Genomic DNA, 17642 nt, shown 5'->3' with positions numbered 1-17642 from the left:
TAATATTTATTGACAATAAATAGGCTAAAATATTGGCAGATAAGTTACTTTTTTACGACACCTTTTCTATTTCTACATTTCTTTATTGTATTGTTTTCACAATAATACTTAATAAAATGTCGAACAGTTCTCTTATTATGTTAATATGCATGCAATTTTAATAATAGCTAAACATGCATGTATTTTGGATATTATTCAGCTCTCGCCCAAGTTATTTAGTATTCTTCCAATGCGTAAAACTTATAATCTGAATATTTATGAGTTCTCAGTGACGTTGCCTGCTAACCATCCAATGGGAAAGGGTTCGGTTATGAATATTAATTAGCTCAGACAGTGATTTGGTAACATTTCAATGGCAAAATCCTCGGGTTTTTTAATATTAATAATATTTACAGTTCTGAAGCTTGCTTTCCTATGATATATTTCAATGGCCATTGGGTAGATGAATAAAAAGCATTCAATTATTATATACAATAATTATATACAATAATTAATATTTTAAGTGTTTCGTTTGCATAAAACCAAAATGTTCTGGCTACAAACCTTTCTTTTTTCTTGTTTATCATATTTATCATGTATTAATATTTATTGACCATAAATAGGCTACAATATTGACGGATATGTTACTTATTATGGCATCCTTTCTATTTCTACATTTCTTTATAGTATTGTTTTCACAATAATACTTAATAAAATGTCGAACAGTTCACTTATGTTAATATGCATGCAATTTTAATAATAGCTAAACGTGCATGTATTTTGGATATTATTCAGCTCTCGCCCAAGTTATTTAGGATTCTTCCAATGCGTAAAGCTTATAATCTGAATATTTATGAGTTCTCAGTGACGTTGCCTGCTATAACCATCCAATGGCGACGCTTATCTCATGAAAATTAAGAAGGAGGCCTTCGCCGTAGTAGGATTCGGGCAAATTCGAGTGCTGGAGACGGGGTGCGCCGTCACCGCGCTTTCTGCATCGGGTTACGCCATTCATCCAGGGTCATTCGGTTCACCGGTGTAACGAAGATGATGGCCACTTCACAGGCGCGCGTGCCTCCGTTTTCCTCATGACCGACCAGCGGCGGCAGCATCATCTGCGTGCGGGTTTGGGTTTGTCTCACACCGGGCTGGCGTGGAACCGATCCCACCGTCTGGCGGAGCGTCTGCCAGGTATTGAGTGGTTCGTGTTGTTTATCTTTCCTCCATCAACGAGCAGCATCACGGACAAGGCCGAGCATCCGCGCTGGAGCATCACTGGCCGCCGGGCGGGGATGCTCCTCGGCCTTACCCGTGATGCTGTTGGACACACGAAGAGCTTATTTATCTATCGCCAACTATTTGAATATAAATAGCTCTGATATTTAATCACAATCACATTGAAATAGCATCCTGCGCGTTATTATTGATGCGCGTCCACCATTTTACGCATTTCGGCCAAATAGAAAACAAGAGCGCGCACATTTCACATCCTTCAGCCTAAATGCATGTGTGTTTGTATTGTTATCACACAGCAGTGTTTTTGCACAGACACTCATATATGTTCATAGGCACTTTTATTCATGTTCATGGCGAGCTGTCAGTCTGCTGTATTTATTATCATGGCGATGGATTATATAACAGCAGCTCAATATGACACAAAAGCCGATGCTTCATTGTGTTTATTGTGATTTGTCATGTTAATTGCTGTCACATCCGTGTGTGTGTGTGTGTGTGTGTGTGTGTGTGTGTGTGTGTGTGTGTGTGTGTGTGATGCCCAACCGTGTCCGCCATTGTTTTTGTTGACATTGGTTTGGGTGGCTTCTGTTGTTTAGAAATCTCATTTATCTTAACAACATGAAATATGCATTAATTTTATTTGAATACAAGTCATCAAAATGAGCCTCTTCTATGAAGAATATGTTTTCATTTTCAGATTTTAAAGCCGTTTGATGTTATTTTTTTTGTGGGACTTGAAATCAAAGAGGTTTTTGTGGTGAAACTGGAAAAAAAGCCTTAGAAAAATAATGTATTGTAATATTTTATTATAATTTCTGTTTCTTTTTAAGAAAACAAAATTTGTGTGGTGTAATCAATGTGCAGGGAGCCATTTTGTTGTCATGTGACAATAAAAACAAAACAGAGGGCCGCTTTAGACCTTCGTGACTGTGATATTACATTTGACCTTTTTATGGAATGGTACGGTTAGTTTAGGAGAAACGATATGAAAATATATTGATATTTTGAATATTAAATTATTCATGTTTTTAAAGAATATTCACTACCTTGAAAATGTATTACTTCTTTTAAAAAATAATGATCAAGCAGTATAGCCTTAAAATATTTGGGGTGATCAAAACCTCAGAGAACATCAAAACCTTTATAGAAGGATAGTCAAAATAAACTGTTTCTGAAAATGTCATGCATCACATCCGAACACCATGCATTTAGTTTCACGTGTCAATGATTCTTTTCTTGGCATCCTGAATGCATGTGTAATGTTACTGGGGCAGGTGTCACATGTGTGATGATTATACATATTCATGATGGTACAGTGTATTGTTCATTTAATAAAGGGGAGTTATTGTGGAGTATGGAAAGTGCATGAGTTTACAGCAGCAACTAGATGCAGAGATGTTTAAATATAAAAAGAGTGTGAGGTGCCTGTGTTCCCAGATGCTCCAGATTTACTTTGCTATAGACTATCTGAGGTGTAGATGAGAACAAACAGAAGCGTGAGACATTGTAAGGATTGTTTCTAGTGTTCTGAGATTCTGAGGTTGATTCCAAGGTCCATATGTCGATTATAAGGCTGATTCTGAGATTTTGAGTGTTCTATGTTTGATTCTAAAATGATGCTAAAAAAAGTTCTAAGATTTTAAGTTTGATTTTAGGTGCGATTATATGACAATGTTTTCAACTAAAAACAGAAAACTTTTGATGTGTTGTGACCGTTCATTTACATGACAACTGCATACATATGCGTATTATGTATTCAGTCTATAGGCGCGTAGTGTTTGTTTACAAACATCGCACATCGCCAACTACTGGCCTGGCTTGAGTAATACAGCAGTTTTAGTCGTTTTCTTGGATCTGTGTGAACGGATCGGGGATCGTTCTGACAACGTTGTCATCTGTACATGAAAAACGCAAAGGAAAAACTTCAGTTTTTAGTACATTGTTGACATGCAAATGTACCCTAAGTTGCAAGGCTGATTGTGAAGTGAAGTGAAATGGTTCATTCTGAGACTGATTCATAGTTTAGTTTGATTCTAAGATGATTTTACTCTTGATTCTTTACTGAAAGTGAGTTATTGTAAAATTCTGATTGTGTTGTTGAATTATAGAATTATCGAGAAGTCTAGTCTGATTCTATGGTTTCTTTTTGAAATAGTGTTCTAATATTTTATCATTCTGAGATTCAACAGCTGATTCTGATGATTCATTATGAGGTTTAGATGTTGATTAAAATGTCCCATTGTTAATTATGTTTTTTTTTTTCTAATTCTAATTTTGATTTGCAGGTTCTTAAATTGATTCTAAGACAGATTCTGAGGTTATCATGTTGATTCTAAGGTTCTAAGATTGATTGTAGAAATCCAAGGTTGGTTCTAAGGTTGATTCCGAGGTTGTAATGATGATTCTAAGATTTTAAGGTTGATTTTAAAGGTTTTATGTCCGATTCCAAGATGATGCTAAACAAAATGAAAGTTTTAAGATTAAAATGATAGTTCACCCAAAAATTAAAATTCTGTCATCATTTACTCCCCCTCAAGTAGTTCCAAACCTGTATGAATTTCTTTGTTCTACTGAACACAAAAGAAGATATTTGGAAGAATGTTTGTAACCAAGCAGATCTCGCCCTTCATTGACTAGCATAGTGTATTTTTCCTACTATGGTAGTTTATACAGGTTTGGAACAACTTGAGGGGAAGTAAATGATGACATAATTTCCATTTCTGGGTGAACTATCACTTTAATCTTAAAACTTTCATTTTGTTTAGCATCATCTTGGAATCGGACATAAAACCTTTAAAATAAAATTTATTCTAATGATGTAAGATTCTATGATTGATTCATAGTTTTTAAGTGGAATGTCAGATGACTTTAATGTTGATTCTATTTGAATTTGAAATTGTAATTATATGGTTTCTATTTCTAACAGGGTTCTAATATTTATTTTATCCTTCGATAAGGTTCATCAGTTGATTCTGAGATGATTTGAGGTTGTGATATTGATTTATTATGGGGTTCTAAATTATTCTAAATTACATTCTGAAGTTCTTATGTTGATTGAGTTCTAAGACTGATTCTGAGGTTCCAGTGTTGGTTCTAATGTCATTGGGTTCGTTGTAGAGTTATTTGATTGGTTGCAACATTTAAAGGTGCTGGTTCTAAGATTCTGCATTTGGAGTTTTAAGATGAATTCAAAGGTTCTAAAGCGTCTCAGTTCAGAGGAGAGGCACACATCGCATCAGCATCCAGTGTGAGAGAGGAAGAGAAGGCCACGGGAAGGGGCGGGAAATGTTTCCCTGCTCCTAACAATGACTTTATTTCACATGGAAGTGTGTGTGTGTGGGAGAGGGGGAGAAGCGGAAGAGAATGACCCGTGTGTGTGTGTTTTCTCTGTTTTGTTGTTTCCTTCCAGGCTGAGTCACCGTTGGAGTGTCTGAAGGGTCGCGAGAGAGAGAGTGAAAGTAAAGGAGGAGGCTGAGACGTTACATCATAACGTGGCAGAGAAAGTGAGAGGAAGAGTGTGAGAGAACAGGAGAGCACAGCGAGACGGGCGTAAGGGAGAGCGAAGGGAACAGGACACAACCACCAACAGGAAGTCGGGCACTTGACTGACCCTTGAACTCTGACCTCGGAGCCAACATGAACGACCAGAACGTAGTGAAAGAGGGATGGGTGCAGAAGAGAGGTGAGAAAAAACCAGTGCATTGAAGTCTTGATGGGAGTTGACATATATATATATATATCCTTCATTATTGTTGTTATACTGCCGTGTCTGTGAATATCGCATGTTTTCTCATACGTGTTCCTTGTTTTTATTGGTTCTTCAGGTGAATACATCAAGAACTGGAGGCCGCGGTACTTCCTGTTAAAGACAGATGGGTCGTTTATTGGATATAAAGAGAAGCCGCAAGATGCAGATTTAGCGTATCCGCTCAACAACTTCTCTGTCGCCAGTGAGTTGAAATCAAAAGGTTTTATGGCTTTTAGACCATTCATATGCTAGTGCAGGTGTTTTCAATGTTTAGGTGACCTCCAAACATGAGGATCCACTTGCGAGGGACAAAATATGAAATATATGCACTTTATAATAACCCATTTATACTGTGAAAAATAAAAATATTATAAAGATGTATAAATATTATCTGGAAAATATTTACTTTAGTTTTCATTGTATGTATTCTCTCAGAATAAAATAAATTAAATAATGTATGATTAATCTCATGATTTCCAACCAGAAATTATTTATTTATTTTTAGATTAATTTTAATTTTTTATTAATTAATTAATGAATTAAACTTAGCTGGCTAGTTAGTTTTTCTTTTGTTTGTTTGTTTTTTACGTTCATTTTCTCTTAATATTTTTAATTTGTGATCTCAGTGTGTCATGTTTTTGGCAAACCCTTCAGAACAATTTTCTGTTCTCTAGATCCATGACTCAGATCATTCAAAACAAACTGATTCGATTAGAGCGTCACGTGCTGATGTCATCAACATGAGCTGATGACATCGTTATTCCATGTAAACATCTTTCCTCCTCTCACTCATCAGAGTGTCAGCTGATGAAGACGGAGAGACCGAAGCCCAACACCTTCATCATCAGGTGTCTGCAGTGGACCACTGTGATCGAGCGCACCTTCCATGTGGACTCGCCCGACGAGAGGTTCGACACGTCCTGAACGGTCACATTTAACACATTACAGTTCACAAGTTTGGGGATCTGCAATACTTTTTTTTAAAAGAATTTAATACTTTCATAACATTATAACATTACAAAAGATTACATGCTAATTAGCTATGTTTGCATCATGATATTTTTATGCGCATTTTGGGATATCGAGGAACAAAAAAGCTGGATGGAAACAAGATGCTCATACATTTTAAAAATTTGCATTAAAAAAACTTGTGTGCTCAAGTTTTTTATCCAATAAGACATGCATAAACTACAAAGGAAACACATTTACTGAATAAATCCCTCAATGTGCAACAAAAAACTGGCGTGACTTTGCCTCAACGTGGGATTTGATTGGATAACTAGACTAACTAGTAGACCAATCACACCACAGCATCACAAATGTTTGTTTGGTCATTCTGTAATGCCTGAGCCAGAGTCTGTCATCAGAATGATTTGGTTTAAATCTCTCCCAGAAGCGTCTCGCACGATTGTGTTCTCAAACACCAGCATCCGAATGCAAGAGAACCTGACAGTGTTTATTGCATTTCGTCTGTGCACTCTGAGACACAACTAATTTATAATGGAGGATAAAAGAGCCTGATTGCATTACAAAATCCATTTTTATTACAGATATTTTGCGCCAATTTCCCAGGAAGTGACAATTTTGTTCTCTTGAACAGATGGGATGGAAAAGCTGCTTTATTTGCAAATGTTTTATGCAACATTCCAATTTTGTGCACAAGTTAAGTTAAATTATTAGGAAACATAGCTATTGATAATAGTCAGAAATGTTTCTTGAGCAGCAAATCATCATATTAGAATGATTTCTGAAGGATCATGTGACACTGAAGACTGGAGAAATGATGCTAAAAATTCAGCTTTTTCTAAATTACAAAAACAAAAAAAATTCAAAGACAATAAAAAATAAGAAAATAACTATTTTCCAATAAAATTGCATATAAAAATTAAAAATAATTTAAGATGATTATCTGAAAACAAGGCTTATTATCTTGGTTCTCAAGGAAATTGTTCTTGTTTTAAGGATGTTCAGATAGTGGTAAAAAAAATATATATATATATATATATATATATATTTGCAATGTAGGAAACCAACACTTTTCACAGTTCATCTCAGTTTGGTCAGATATCAGCTGATTAATCGGCCTGGCCAAAATATCGCTTTATCACAACTGATTGCTCATTTGTTTCCTTGGTAACAAGGGACGAGTGGGTCGAGGCTATTCAGATGGTGGCGGACAAGCTGGCCAAACAGGAAGAGGAAGGAATCCTGTGTAGCCCCATCTCTCAGATCGAAAACGTCAATGAGGAGGAGATGGACACGTCAACCAGTCATCACAAACGAAAGGTTAGAGAGATGGTGGTGGGCTGCTGGACCAACCTGGTTTAACGTGCATGTGGTCATTCTAACCGGCTCTCTCTTCTCGGACAGACAATGAATGACTTTGACTATCTGAAGCTGCTGGGGAAAGGCACGTTTGGGAAGGTGATTCTAGTGCGAGAGAAAGCCAGCGGCACATATTATGCAATGAAGATCCTGAAAAAGGAGGTTATTATTGCCAAGGTACGAGACCTGCTGCTCTGAGAACAGACTGAGCTGAGAAACGATGGGAAAATCAACATCTCTCTCTTTCTCTTTCAGGATGAAGTGGCTCACACGCTCACGGAGAGCAGAGTCCTGAAGAACACGAGGCATCCGTTTCTAACTGTGAGTGATGCCGTAACGTATAATCACACTCCCCTCACACATTTAAATAAACTGTCCTTGTTTAAAAGAAATTTAAAATAAACAATCCTATTTATTCATTGTTTTGTCTTACCTGCAGTCGCTGAAGTACTCATTTCAGACGAAGGATCGTTTATGTTTTGTTATGGAGTATGTGAATGGAGGAGAGGTAAATGTTTTCATTTATTTTAAACTTCAAAAGGTTCAAAAAGAGAACGTTCAAAAGTTTCTTTGAACATTCGCTCTAGCCTTTGAACTTTTTTAAACATTTCAAAGCCTACAAAATTTCTTTCCGGCTTTCAGACTTTCTTTAAAATTCTTACAAACTTTTAGACTTTCTTTTGAACTTTTCTTTCCATATATCAAACTTCTTTCTGAAACTTAAAAACCTTTTTTTTTCTTCAAATTTTGGATTTTCTTTTTATCTTTCTCCAAATTTCAAAATTACAAACTGTTGTTCTTTGTCAAACGTCTGTCCTTCTGACCTTCTAATATTTGAACTTCTGAATCATTCTTTTAAGCCTTTTTTTGAACATTCTCTCTAGCCTTTGAACTATATTTCAAACATTTTAAAGATTGCAGAATTTCTTTCCAGCTTTTAAACTTTTCAACAATGATATAAATCATTTTTCAACTTTTTTTTCGAAATTTTTATAATAACTTTTTGACTTTCTTTTGAACTTAGCTTTCCAAATATCAAACTAATTTCCAAATCTTTTTTTAAATTTTGGATTTTCTTTTTATCTTTCTCTCTAAATTTCAAACTTCCTTTGGAACATTTTCAAATTTACAAACGTTTGTTCTTCAGACCTTCTTTTGAACTTTTTCTCTAATCTTTGAACTTTTTCAAACATTTTTCAAACATTCAAACAATTTACAAAATTTCTTCCAGCTTTCAAATTTCTTTAAAATAATTTCAACTTTTTCAAAATTATTTTTCTTAATTGTCTTTCAAAATTGTAGCATTTCTCTCTACATTTCAAATTTCCTTTAAAACATTTTCAAATTTTTATCTTTCCAACTTTTGATGTTTTTTTTTTTTTTTTTCAAACATTTCCTTCCAACCTTCTAAATCATCTTTTGAACTTTCTCTGCAACTTCTGAATTTTCTTTTGAAGATATTCAAATGTGAATTTCTTCTTCAACATTCAGCCTTTTTTCTTTTGGATTGTCATCTTTCTTGCTTTATTTCAAATGTTCATTCTCTATGTATGTCGGTGTGATGCGCATTTAGATTTGTGAATTCTTTTTCTTAATTGTTGTTGCAGTTGTTTTTTCATTTGTCGAGAGAACGTGTGTTTTCGGAGGATAGGACCCGTTTCTACGGCGCTGAGATCGTTTCTGCGTTGGATTACTTGCACTCTGCGAAGATTGTTTACCGTGACCTGAAGGTGAGCAGAACACAGACTAGTTTTCATCCTGTAAACCTTACCATTACTAGCTGAACGTAAGATAACAAAACCATTTGTGTGTTTTTCTAGTTGGAAAACTTGATGTTGGATAAGGACGGTCACATAAAGATCACTGATTTCGGCTTGTGTAAGGAGGGCATCACAGACGCCGCTACCATGAAAACGTTCTGCGGGACTCCGGAGTATCTGGCCCCTGAGGTACGGGACACAAACCTGTCAGGGACGTGTTTTATCTCTTTAAACTCAGCACAGGAAGCCCTCTGTACCGTGGTAAATTTAATATACATGACTGTTTAATCTCCGTCTGTCACAGCCGGAACAGGTTAGCAGGAACAGGGTCACACATTAGCTGTGCTTTTTAACGTCCGTACAGAAATAGACAAACAGCAGGCTGTAGACAAGACTGAGCAGCTCATGGGTAAAAATAGAGTGATCAGACAGGAAACGTAACAGTGACCCGCTGGCCGTTTTCATTGCTGTTTAAGCTCCACTTTACTGATGAAATAAGAGTACAGCATTTATCATAAACAATGCTGTTGCATATGGATGCTGTAACACTTGTGACTCATGCTAATGCTGATGTCATGATGTAATGCGATCATATGTCAGGCTTTTTTTCCATCATTTGAGTCATTTATCTGGGTTGGATGACCTCAAAAATTGACAATAAACACTGATGCCGCAGTAATGATTGACTATTGATATTAGTATTGTTGGGTTCAAATGACTGCTAATAGTAATTAATCAAGTTCTTTAATGTAATTGTTGAAAGACAATATAATTGTTTCTGGATCAGCCATCAGAGAGTAATATAACTTGATTATTGATCATATATCAGAGGATAATATGACTGATCATGGATCAAATATTAAGATAATGTCCATAACTGATTTTTGATCAGTTATTGGAGGATAATGTGATTATTGATGAAAAATGGAAGATATTATTGCATTTCTCATCGGCCATTGGAGGCTAATATTATTATTAATGAAGAATTGGAAGATATTAATACATTTCTCATCGGTTAATGGAGGCTATTTTAAGTATTAATGAAGAATTGGAAGATATTGTGTTTTTGATCAGTTATTGAGGCTAATATAATTATTAATAAGAAATTGGAAGATGTTAATGTGTACTGATCGGTTATTGAGGCTAATATAATTATTAAAGAAGATTTGGCAGATATTAATGTGATTATTGATCAGTTATTGATGCTAATATAATTATTTATGAAGATCTGAAAGATATTAACATGTCTTTGATCGTTATTGGAGGCTAATATAATAATTATTAATGAAAATATTAATGTGATAATTAGTTATTGGTGGCTAAAATAAATAATGAAGAACTGGAAGATATGAATGTGAATGTTGATCAGTTATTGATGCTAATATAATCAGTTATGAAGATCTGAAAGATATTAACATGTTTTCGATCGGTTATTGAAGCTAATTTAATTAATGAAGAACTGGAAGATATTAATGTGATTATTGCTGAGGTATTCACTGTGATTGTTAATCAGGTATGTTATTGTCCGGATCATATGTGGGAGGATAAATTATAATGATTAGTTATCAGATCACTTTTATTGATAACACAAGTGTGCAGGGGACGGATAATCTGAAGATATGAAAGTATCTGGTAATATTAAAGTGTTTGTTTTTTTTATTATTATTGATCAGGCATTTGAACATAATGAGACTGTTTCAGGATGAGGTGTGCGAGCATAATGTGTTGTTGTTTTGTACGACTGATCAGGTGTCTGAGCGTAATGTGATTGTATTGAACAGGTATTGGAGGACAATGATTACGGGAGAGCCGTGGACTGGTGGGGTCTGGGAGTCGTTATGTATGAGATGATGTGTGGACGCCTTCCCTTTTATAATCAGGTACAGTGTGACTCACTGTGACCGTAACAACACACAACACATGATTTCTCTTGTATAAGCTGACATGCATCTCTCTTCAGGACCATGAGAAGCTGTTTGAACTAATTCTGATGGAGGAGATAAAGTTTCCCAGAACCCTCTCTGCAGACGCCAAGTCTTTACTGTCTGGATTACTCATCAAAGACCCCAATAAGAGGTCAGTTTGTGAGTGTGGGATCTAAAGCCTTTCTGGGTGTGTTTGTAATGTTTCTACTAACAATTATTGGCATTAAGGAGTGAAATCATCATCATTTCAATATGACAGCACCAGACTTAATCTGTTTGTGTATCATGTGAGACCTGAATGAATATTAATGTGCCGTTTATTCTCTGAAGGCTCGGAGGAGGTCCGGATGATGCTAAGGAAATCATGAGACACAGTTTCTTCACAGCGCTGGACTGGCAGGACGTCTATGACAAAAAGGTACAAGTTCATTCGCAATGGAAATCTATAGGTCGAGACATAATAGAGGGTTTAAAAGCAGAAATGTGACTTGTTCACTACCATTTAAAAGTTTTAGTTTTTTTTAAAGAAATAAATACTTTTATTAATCTAGGATGCATTAAATTGATCAAAAGTGACAGCAAAAGACGTTTATAATGTTAAAATTATTTCTATTTCAAAAAATGCTGTTCATTTGAACTTTCTATTCATTAACTCCTTAAACCCGAAGTGTATCACCGGCAGTACACACCCCCCCAAACCCCAAAACATCATACAGCTCAGAAAGTCATGTGTCATATGTCATTTGAAATGTCTCACGGAGTAGAATACAACAAGTATAATTGTTTTGGGCTTTGACTAAACTTGAGCGAGTTTTTATACATGAAGCTCCACAAGACCCATATGTAAATAATATACTGATGCTGCATTTATATCACGATTTCACTTGTAACTTCATGAAACATGCTCCGATTGTGGAAAATGGCACATCGTTATTTACAGCAGATTCTCACGATTAAAATCCACATAATCCAACGTGTCAATCACAAGATATTCCTCACAGAGTTACGACACATTTAACCCCACAGGCACACATATATGTACGTAAATGTAGCAAATGTAGCTTTAACGTGGCATCTTTGATTATAACTTCATGAAACATGCATAGATTGTAGAAAATGCTCCCGATTGAAATGAGTCCAAAATCAACATAATCCATTGCATCGATCATGAGATATTCCTCATGGAGGAACGATTTTTAAAATGCCCATTAGGGGGCGACAAGGGCTAAACAAAAGGCTACCTTGGATCCAAATTCTTCAACTTTTGATTTCTTAATGCTACCACCACAAAATTTGATCCAGATGCAGCTCACATGTAGGAGAGCTTCACCAAAATAGAATTGTCCTCCTACCTTATTTCCTTCCTGAGTTATTGCATGTCAAATAATAAAGAAATGTAAAATTATAATTAAAAAAAAAAATATATATATATATATATATAAAATACACACAGCGTTCCAAATTATTATGCACATGACATATCGGTAAGATTTTAGTAGAATAAACATTCAGATTTCAGTTTTTCTAAGAAAATGTTTGTTTATTTATCCATGTCTTTTTAGATAACTGGTATCAATCTCAGACAAAATAATTTGCCAGGTCTATGGAAACCCTAATAGAGGTTGTTCCACATTATTAAGCAAGTCATAGTTCTCATGCAATATGGGGAGGAAGAAAGATCTTTCTGAAGATGAAAAGCAAGAAATGGTCCAATGTTGTGCAAAAGGCATGAAAACAACTAATATTGTGTGAAAACTGAATGGAGATTATCGAATTATCATAAGATTTGTGAGTTATTTAGAGCACAGCAGAACTCGGTCAGATAAAGGCTTATTAATGAAAGTTCCTGTCCAAAAAATGAATTGTATTAAAAGGGCAGCTATAAAAAAAGCCAGTGTTGAGCAGCAAACAGGTATCCGTAAAGATGCATTACAGCCACTCCAAACCAAAACTGTATTTAAACAAACTTACTAAACTATTTGTTTATTCATTCATACATAATTATGTCTAATAAGCTGCTTTCTCTCTCCGTCACGTCTCTTGTCCAGCTGGTACCGCCGTTCATGCCCCAGGTATCCTCTGAAACCGACACCAGGTATTTCGACGAGGAGTTCACAGCGCAGACCATCACCATCACCCCTCCAGAGAAGTGTGAGTGCACCGTTTTCCCTCCCTCCCTCTCTCTCTCTTTTCCTGTAGACCGGCTCCTCGTGGCACAGGAAGAGGAAGCTACACACACAATGAAAGAGCCATGCTTTTCCATCAAGCGTATCACTGTGAAAATCTGCATAGCGCTTATCGCTTTCATTCGGCCGTCAATGTGTAATGTTTCTCTCTTCCTCTTCTGCAGATGACGAGGACGGGATGGACTCGGCCGATAGCGAACGGAGACCACATTTCCCACAATTCTCGTATTCAGCCAGCGGGCGGGAGTGATGTCATCAAATGCCAACATTTAAGGAGCCCTGCGTAGCCATGCTAGAAAGAGCCCCCCTCTCTCTCCCCCTCCGTTTAATTACCGATAGTCATAGCAAGTTGTTTTTGTTGCTTTCTGTTCATTTTTTTTTATTTTATGTGGGACTTTAAAGGGGTTTTGCACAGTTGGGTGAGACTTGAGCTAGTCGACCCACATTTAAAAAGTCTTGTACACTTTCAGCTTGTTGTTTACAGATCATGGACGGTGTTTTTTGGGAAATATGATCAGTATTGTTGAAGACCTGGAGCATTTTTTTTTTTTTTTTGCACTTGTTTGAAAGAGCCGTTGTGGGGAACAAACCAAAAATGTTGCCTTATGTGTGTGGATCTCATCAGACAGACAGACAGACATGTAGTTGGGGTTATTAGACGCAGCAGTAGATCTGTTCCTGTGAGGCTCACAAATTTAATTTTGTTCCTGATTTTTAACACACACACATCCTCTGTCTGAGGCGTTGAAGAGTTTTGTTTCTCACTTTTGGTAAAAATGAATTCTAAGAAAGTGGGGAAAAGTGTGTCAGAGGACACTAGTGTTAATATTTGCATATTTTCTTTATAGTTTTTATCCACACGCTCTGATATGAAGGTTTGAGTTCAAACACTACCATACAACAAACTGCCGTTACTGTAAAGGTCTCTCAGGCAATTCAGAGCACAAGTGTGAATCTCACGAAACCGTCAAGAACATGTCTGTCATATTTCACTTCAAAATCATGAAGAGAAAAAATTATATTTTGCATGAAGACAAATATTTTAAGCATCACTAGCATGTTTTTGCATCGCAAAGTTATTTTCATGACAATTTCCTCCCATGTTCTCATTACCGTAATGCAAAGAAAATCTCATTCTCATTACCGTAATACAGTAAAATTATAGTATAATATTATTATTTTAATGTAATAATAAAATACATTATATTAAATATTATTTAAATAGAATTAAAAAAAAGTATTTTGGTAACACTTTACAGTACGGTTTCATTTGTCAGCATTAAGTTATCATAAAATAACAATTAACAATAAAACTACAGCATTTATTAGTCTTAATGTTAATTTCACCATTTACTAATACATTTTTAAAATTTAAACTTGTATTTGTTAACATTAATGCACTGTGAACTAACATGAACAAACAATTGCATTTTTATTAACTAACATTGACAAAGATTATTAAATGTTGTAAAAATAAATTGCTCACTGTTAGTTTAACTAATCTTAACAAATGAACCTTATTGCAAAGTGTTACCTGTATTTTTATCTTTTTGTTAATTATTGTACTGACTTTGCTGATTCAAATAAAAATAAGAAAATATTTTTATAGTAAAGCAGTAAAACGTTCAATAATTACCCTAATAAAAATCACCAGAGTAGTGGGAATTAGAAACGACTGCAAAATAAAACATTTGGATGCGTTACGGTAATGATGTTTTTTTTGCATTATGGTAATGAGAATTTGCAGGTGCATAATTGTCATAAAAATAACGTCGCGATGCAAAATATCATAATGGTCCGAAAAAATAGACTTCATCTCTTTGTAAAACCTGACACATAATTTCTTATTTTCTTTTGATTTTTGGGCTGACATATGACCTGCACATGTTTTTTCGTGAGATTCACCTATAAATCTACCCACCGACGGGGTGAAATCTGCCCAGATGTGATTTTTATGACTTTGTCCTTCTCTGCTCAACTCTGAAATGGACAGTTTTAATCGTTCTACGCTCTCCAGACCCGAGAAGCGTCAAGGACAAACGTGTAAAGACTCATTTTGGGTGGTGTTTCACCACTACTGTACAGAGCAACAGGTGTGTCTCTCTCACCAGCACAGAGAGAGACCAATCAACCACTGACCCTCACTTCTCACCACACAGAGAGAAAACCTAATGTTGGACTATTCCAGAAGATGTAAATACAAACCTCTTGCTCTCTTTTTACCGTTATTGTTACATTATGATTATTTTTTTTGCATCGAGAACTGTCTCCATAGCTGTGGAAATCTTATGGACGTGTGATGTCTGCGTTTGGAATCAATACCAAGTCAGAACACAGACTCATTATATGTGCAACTGAGCCATGCAATACCAGTGTGAATGACCCTTGACCCTGGAGCCGCCCCTCCTCTGTGTGATGTACATATGCAATGCCTTCTGTTTGTGACGACAGGCGCGTGACGGTTATTGTGTGTGGCAATATATGAATTGAAAAATATTTCCTGAAATGACACAAAATCATTGGAGGAACGACGAGTTGCTTTGGTTTCAATCCCATCCTGTTTGTACCCAATCCAGTGAACGTTTTGGAAACTGCCGTTGTTCATTGCGGTTCTTCATAGCGAATGATATGAGTGTGTGTGATTGTTTGTTCAAGTTTCAGTTGTTATTTTCACGCTGTGACGCATTCGGTCAAGCTAACGGGAAATCCTTGTTGGGTTTTCTAATGTTGTTCCGATGACTGAGTTTGTTTTTGTTTTGTTTTGTTTTTTCAGCGTATTTTTGTACTATAGATGTAATTTAGTTGTATTTATTTTCGTATGTTGGGATGAAGGACGCTGTCAGCCGCGTTTATTAAGTGCTCTCTCTCCCTCATTATTTTTTATACCTTTCCTTTAGTCGTTTGCCTGTTTTGTTTCATACCAAAACTCTAGGGCAAGTGCCATGTAGAGGACTTGCATTGCCATTTGGTAGTATTTATTTTAAGTTATATTAAAATGTTCAAATTTCCCAGTTGGTCCATGTGGTATTATTTTTCTAGATTTAAGTTACATGATGTTTTAATGCTGCATCTCTATACTTGTGTGTACCTACATAAAATTAGGCCTAATATATTTTTTAAAGGAGTGGTTGATTAGGATTTCACTTTTGTAACTTTAGTTAGCATGTAATGTTAATGCTCGATCATAAACAACATCTGCAAAGTCCCGACGCTCAAAGTTCAGTGCAAATGGAAATATTTTCTTTTAAAGAAATCACTTTAAGGACTACAACAAGCTTCTTCCCAGGTTAGTGACATCACAAACCCTAAAATGTACATAAACCCCGCCCCCGAGAACACACAACAAAGGGGGTGAGGCCATGTTGGGCTGCTTTAGAGAAGAGGAAGAGTTGTTGAAGTACAGTGTTGCCGTCATTTTACGCCAGACTGCTTCACAAACGAGGGTCAATTCAACGCTGGATTTGCACAAAAGATGAACATGACGACACATGTTAATCGATGAGTTGAATCAACTCCACAGCAACTACATAAATTTATCCACTAACCATTCAGAAACATCCAGTGTCATTCTAAAAGTTGTAACTTCTTCCTGAGTCTCTCCATCAGTGTTGACTCCGGTTTGAACAATGTAAGGCTGAACACCGTTACTGACAATCCTCATTTTGGCTGCGTGAGATTCTCCAGCTTTGTTGTTGTTGAGAAACCAAAGTGTGAGCTGTTAAAGCTCTGCCCTCTTCTGAAGCAGCAGCTCATTTGCATTTAAAAGGACACAAACAAACGGCATCTCTCTTCTTGTACCCAAATAGGGGCAAATTTGACAAGCTATAATAAATGATCAGTGGGGTATTTTGAGCTGAAACTTCATAGACACATTCTGGGGACGCCAGAGACTTATATTACATCTTATAAAAATGGCATTATGGGTCCCCTTTAAGGATAATAGTTAACAGTTTTTAAGAGAAGCTTAAATAATGACAAATTTAACAATATATTTTTACATTTTATATGAGTGTATGCTCTTATACAAAATTTTACTTTGCAGTCTGCAATAAAAGTGCAAGCAAAACTTTAAATCTAGGGTAGGACATTTCAGAGGCTAGCAATAGCAAGCTAGCTGGCTTTGAAAGCATGAGATCCCACCCTTCCTTCAGAGCATCACCAAAGCCACGCCTCCTTAAAAACGAGCGTCACGAAACGAGAGTACGCCGTTAAATTACCTCATGTCTCAAAGCACATACAATAATAATGAGCGTAAACAACTTTCATAGCACTGACCTGTACCACTTGACTGCTGCAGATTCATTTCGATGTTGAGAGTGTTGCCATAGAAACGAATAAATCCGAGTTAGGGGACATGAACAGTTCCGGTTAGAACGTCACAGGTTGCCATCTTAATTACGGTTATGACATGGCGTGATAGCAACATATACTCGTTTTGGTTCAGAAGGGACTGTAAAAGTCGGCTGCTGTTTGTTTTTGGCGC

General features: G+C 36.1%; 1 protein-coding gene across 2 annotated transcripts; it reads left to right on the top strand.

Annotated features, from left to right (window-relative positions):
- Positions 1–993: 993 nt before the first annotated feature.
- Positions 994–16108, top strand: akt3b (v-akt murine thymoma viral oncogene homolog 3b). Of its 2 annotated transcripts, none has more exons than XM_067402565.1 (15): positions 994–1170; positions 4625–4897; positions 5040–5165; positions 5760–5871; positions 7105–7249; positions 7334–7465; positions 7544–7609; positions 7728–7796; positions 8896–9018; positions 9109–9237; positions 10830–10928; positions 11009–11124; positions 11304–11391; positions 13022–13124; positions 13324–16108. In XM_067402565.1, exons 2-15 carry the CDS (start codon positions 4852–4854, stop codon positions 13407–13409), a joined length of 1440 nt encoding a protein of 479 aa, XP_067258666.1. In that variant the 5' UTR covers positions 994–1170; positions 4625–4851; the 3' UTR covers positions 13410–16108. The 2 variants fall into 2 exon arrangements, with proteins under 2 accessions (XP_067258666.1, XP_067258667.1); XM_067402566.1 differs by having other exon boundaries at positions 994–1180.
- Positions 16109–17642: the final 1534 nt, after the last annotated feature.

Source organism: Chanodichthys erythropterus, chromosome 12 (genome assembly GCF_024489055.1).
Source record: "Chanodichthys erythropterus isolate Z2021 chromosome 12, ASM2448905v1, whole genome shotgun sequence".
Taxonomy (NCBI): Eukaryota; Metazoa; Chordata; class Actinopteri; order Cypriniformes; family Xenocyprididae; genus Chanodichthys; species Chanodichthys erythropterus.
Note: the sequence above shows the minus strand (reverse complement) of the source record. Positions and strands in the feature narration are given on the sequence as shown.

What these genes read in the sequence shown, in the direction of transcription:
- akt3b (XM_067402565.1), top strand. Translation starts at nt 4,852, where the DNA reads ATGAACGACCAGAACGTAGTGAAAGAGGGATGGGTGCAGAAGAGAG. An exon ending in GGGATGGGTGCAGAAGAGAG is followed by an intron (nt 4,898 to 5,039) that starts GTGAGAAAAAAC and finishes TTGGTTCTTCAG; the next exon opens with GTGAATACATCAAGAACTGG. An exon ending in CATCACCCCTCCAGAGAAGT is followed by an intron (nt 13,125 to 13,323) that starts GTGAGTGCACCG and finishes CCTCTTCTGCAG; the next exon opens with ATGACGAGGACGGGATGGAC.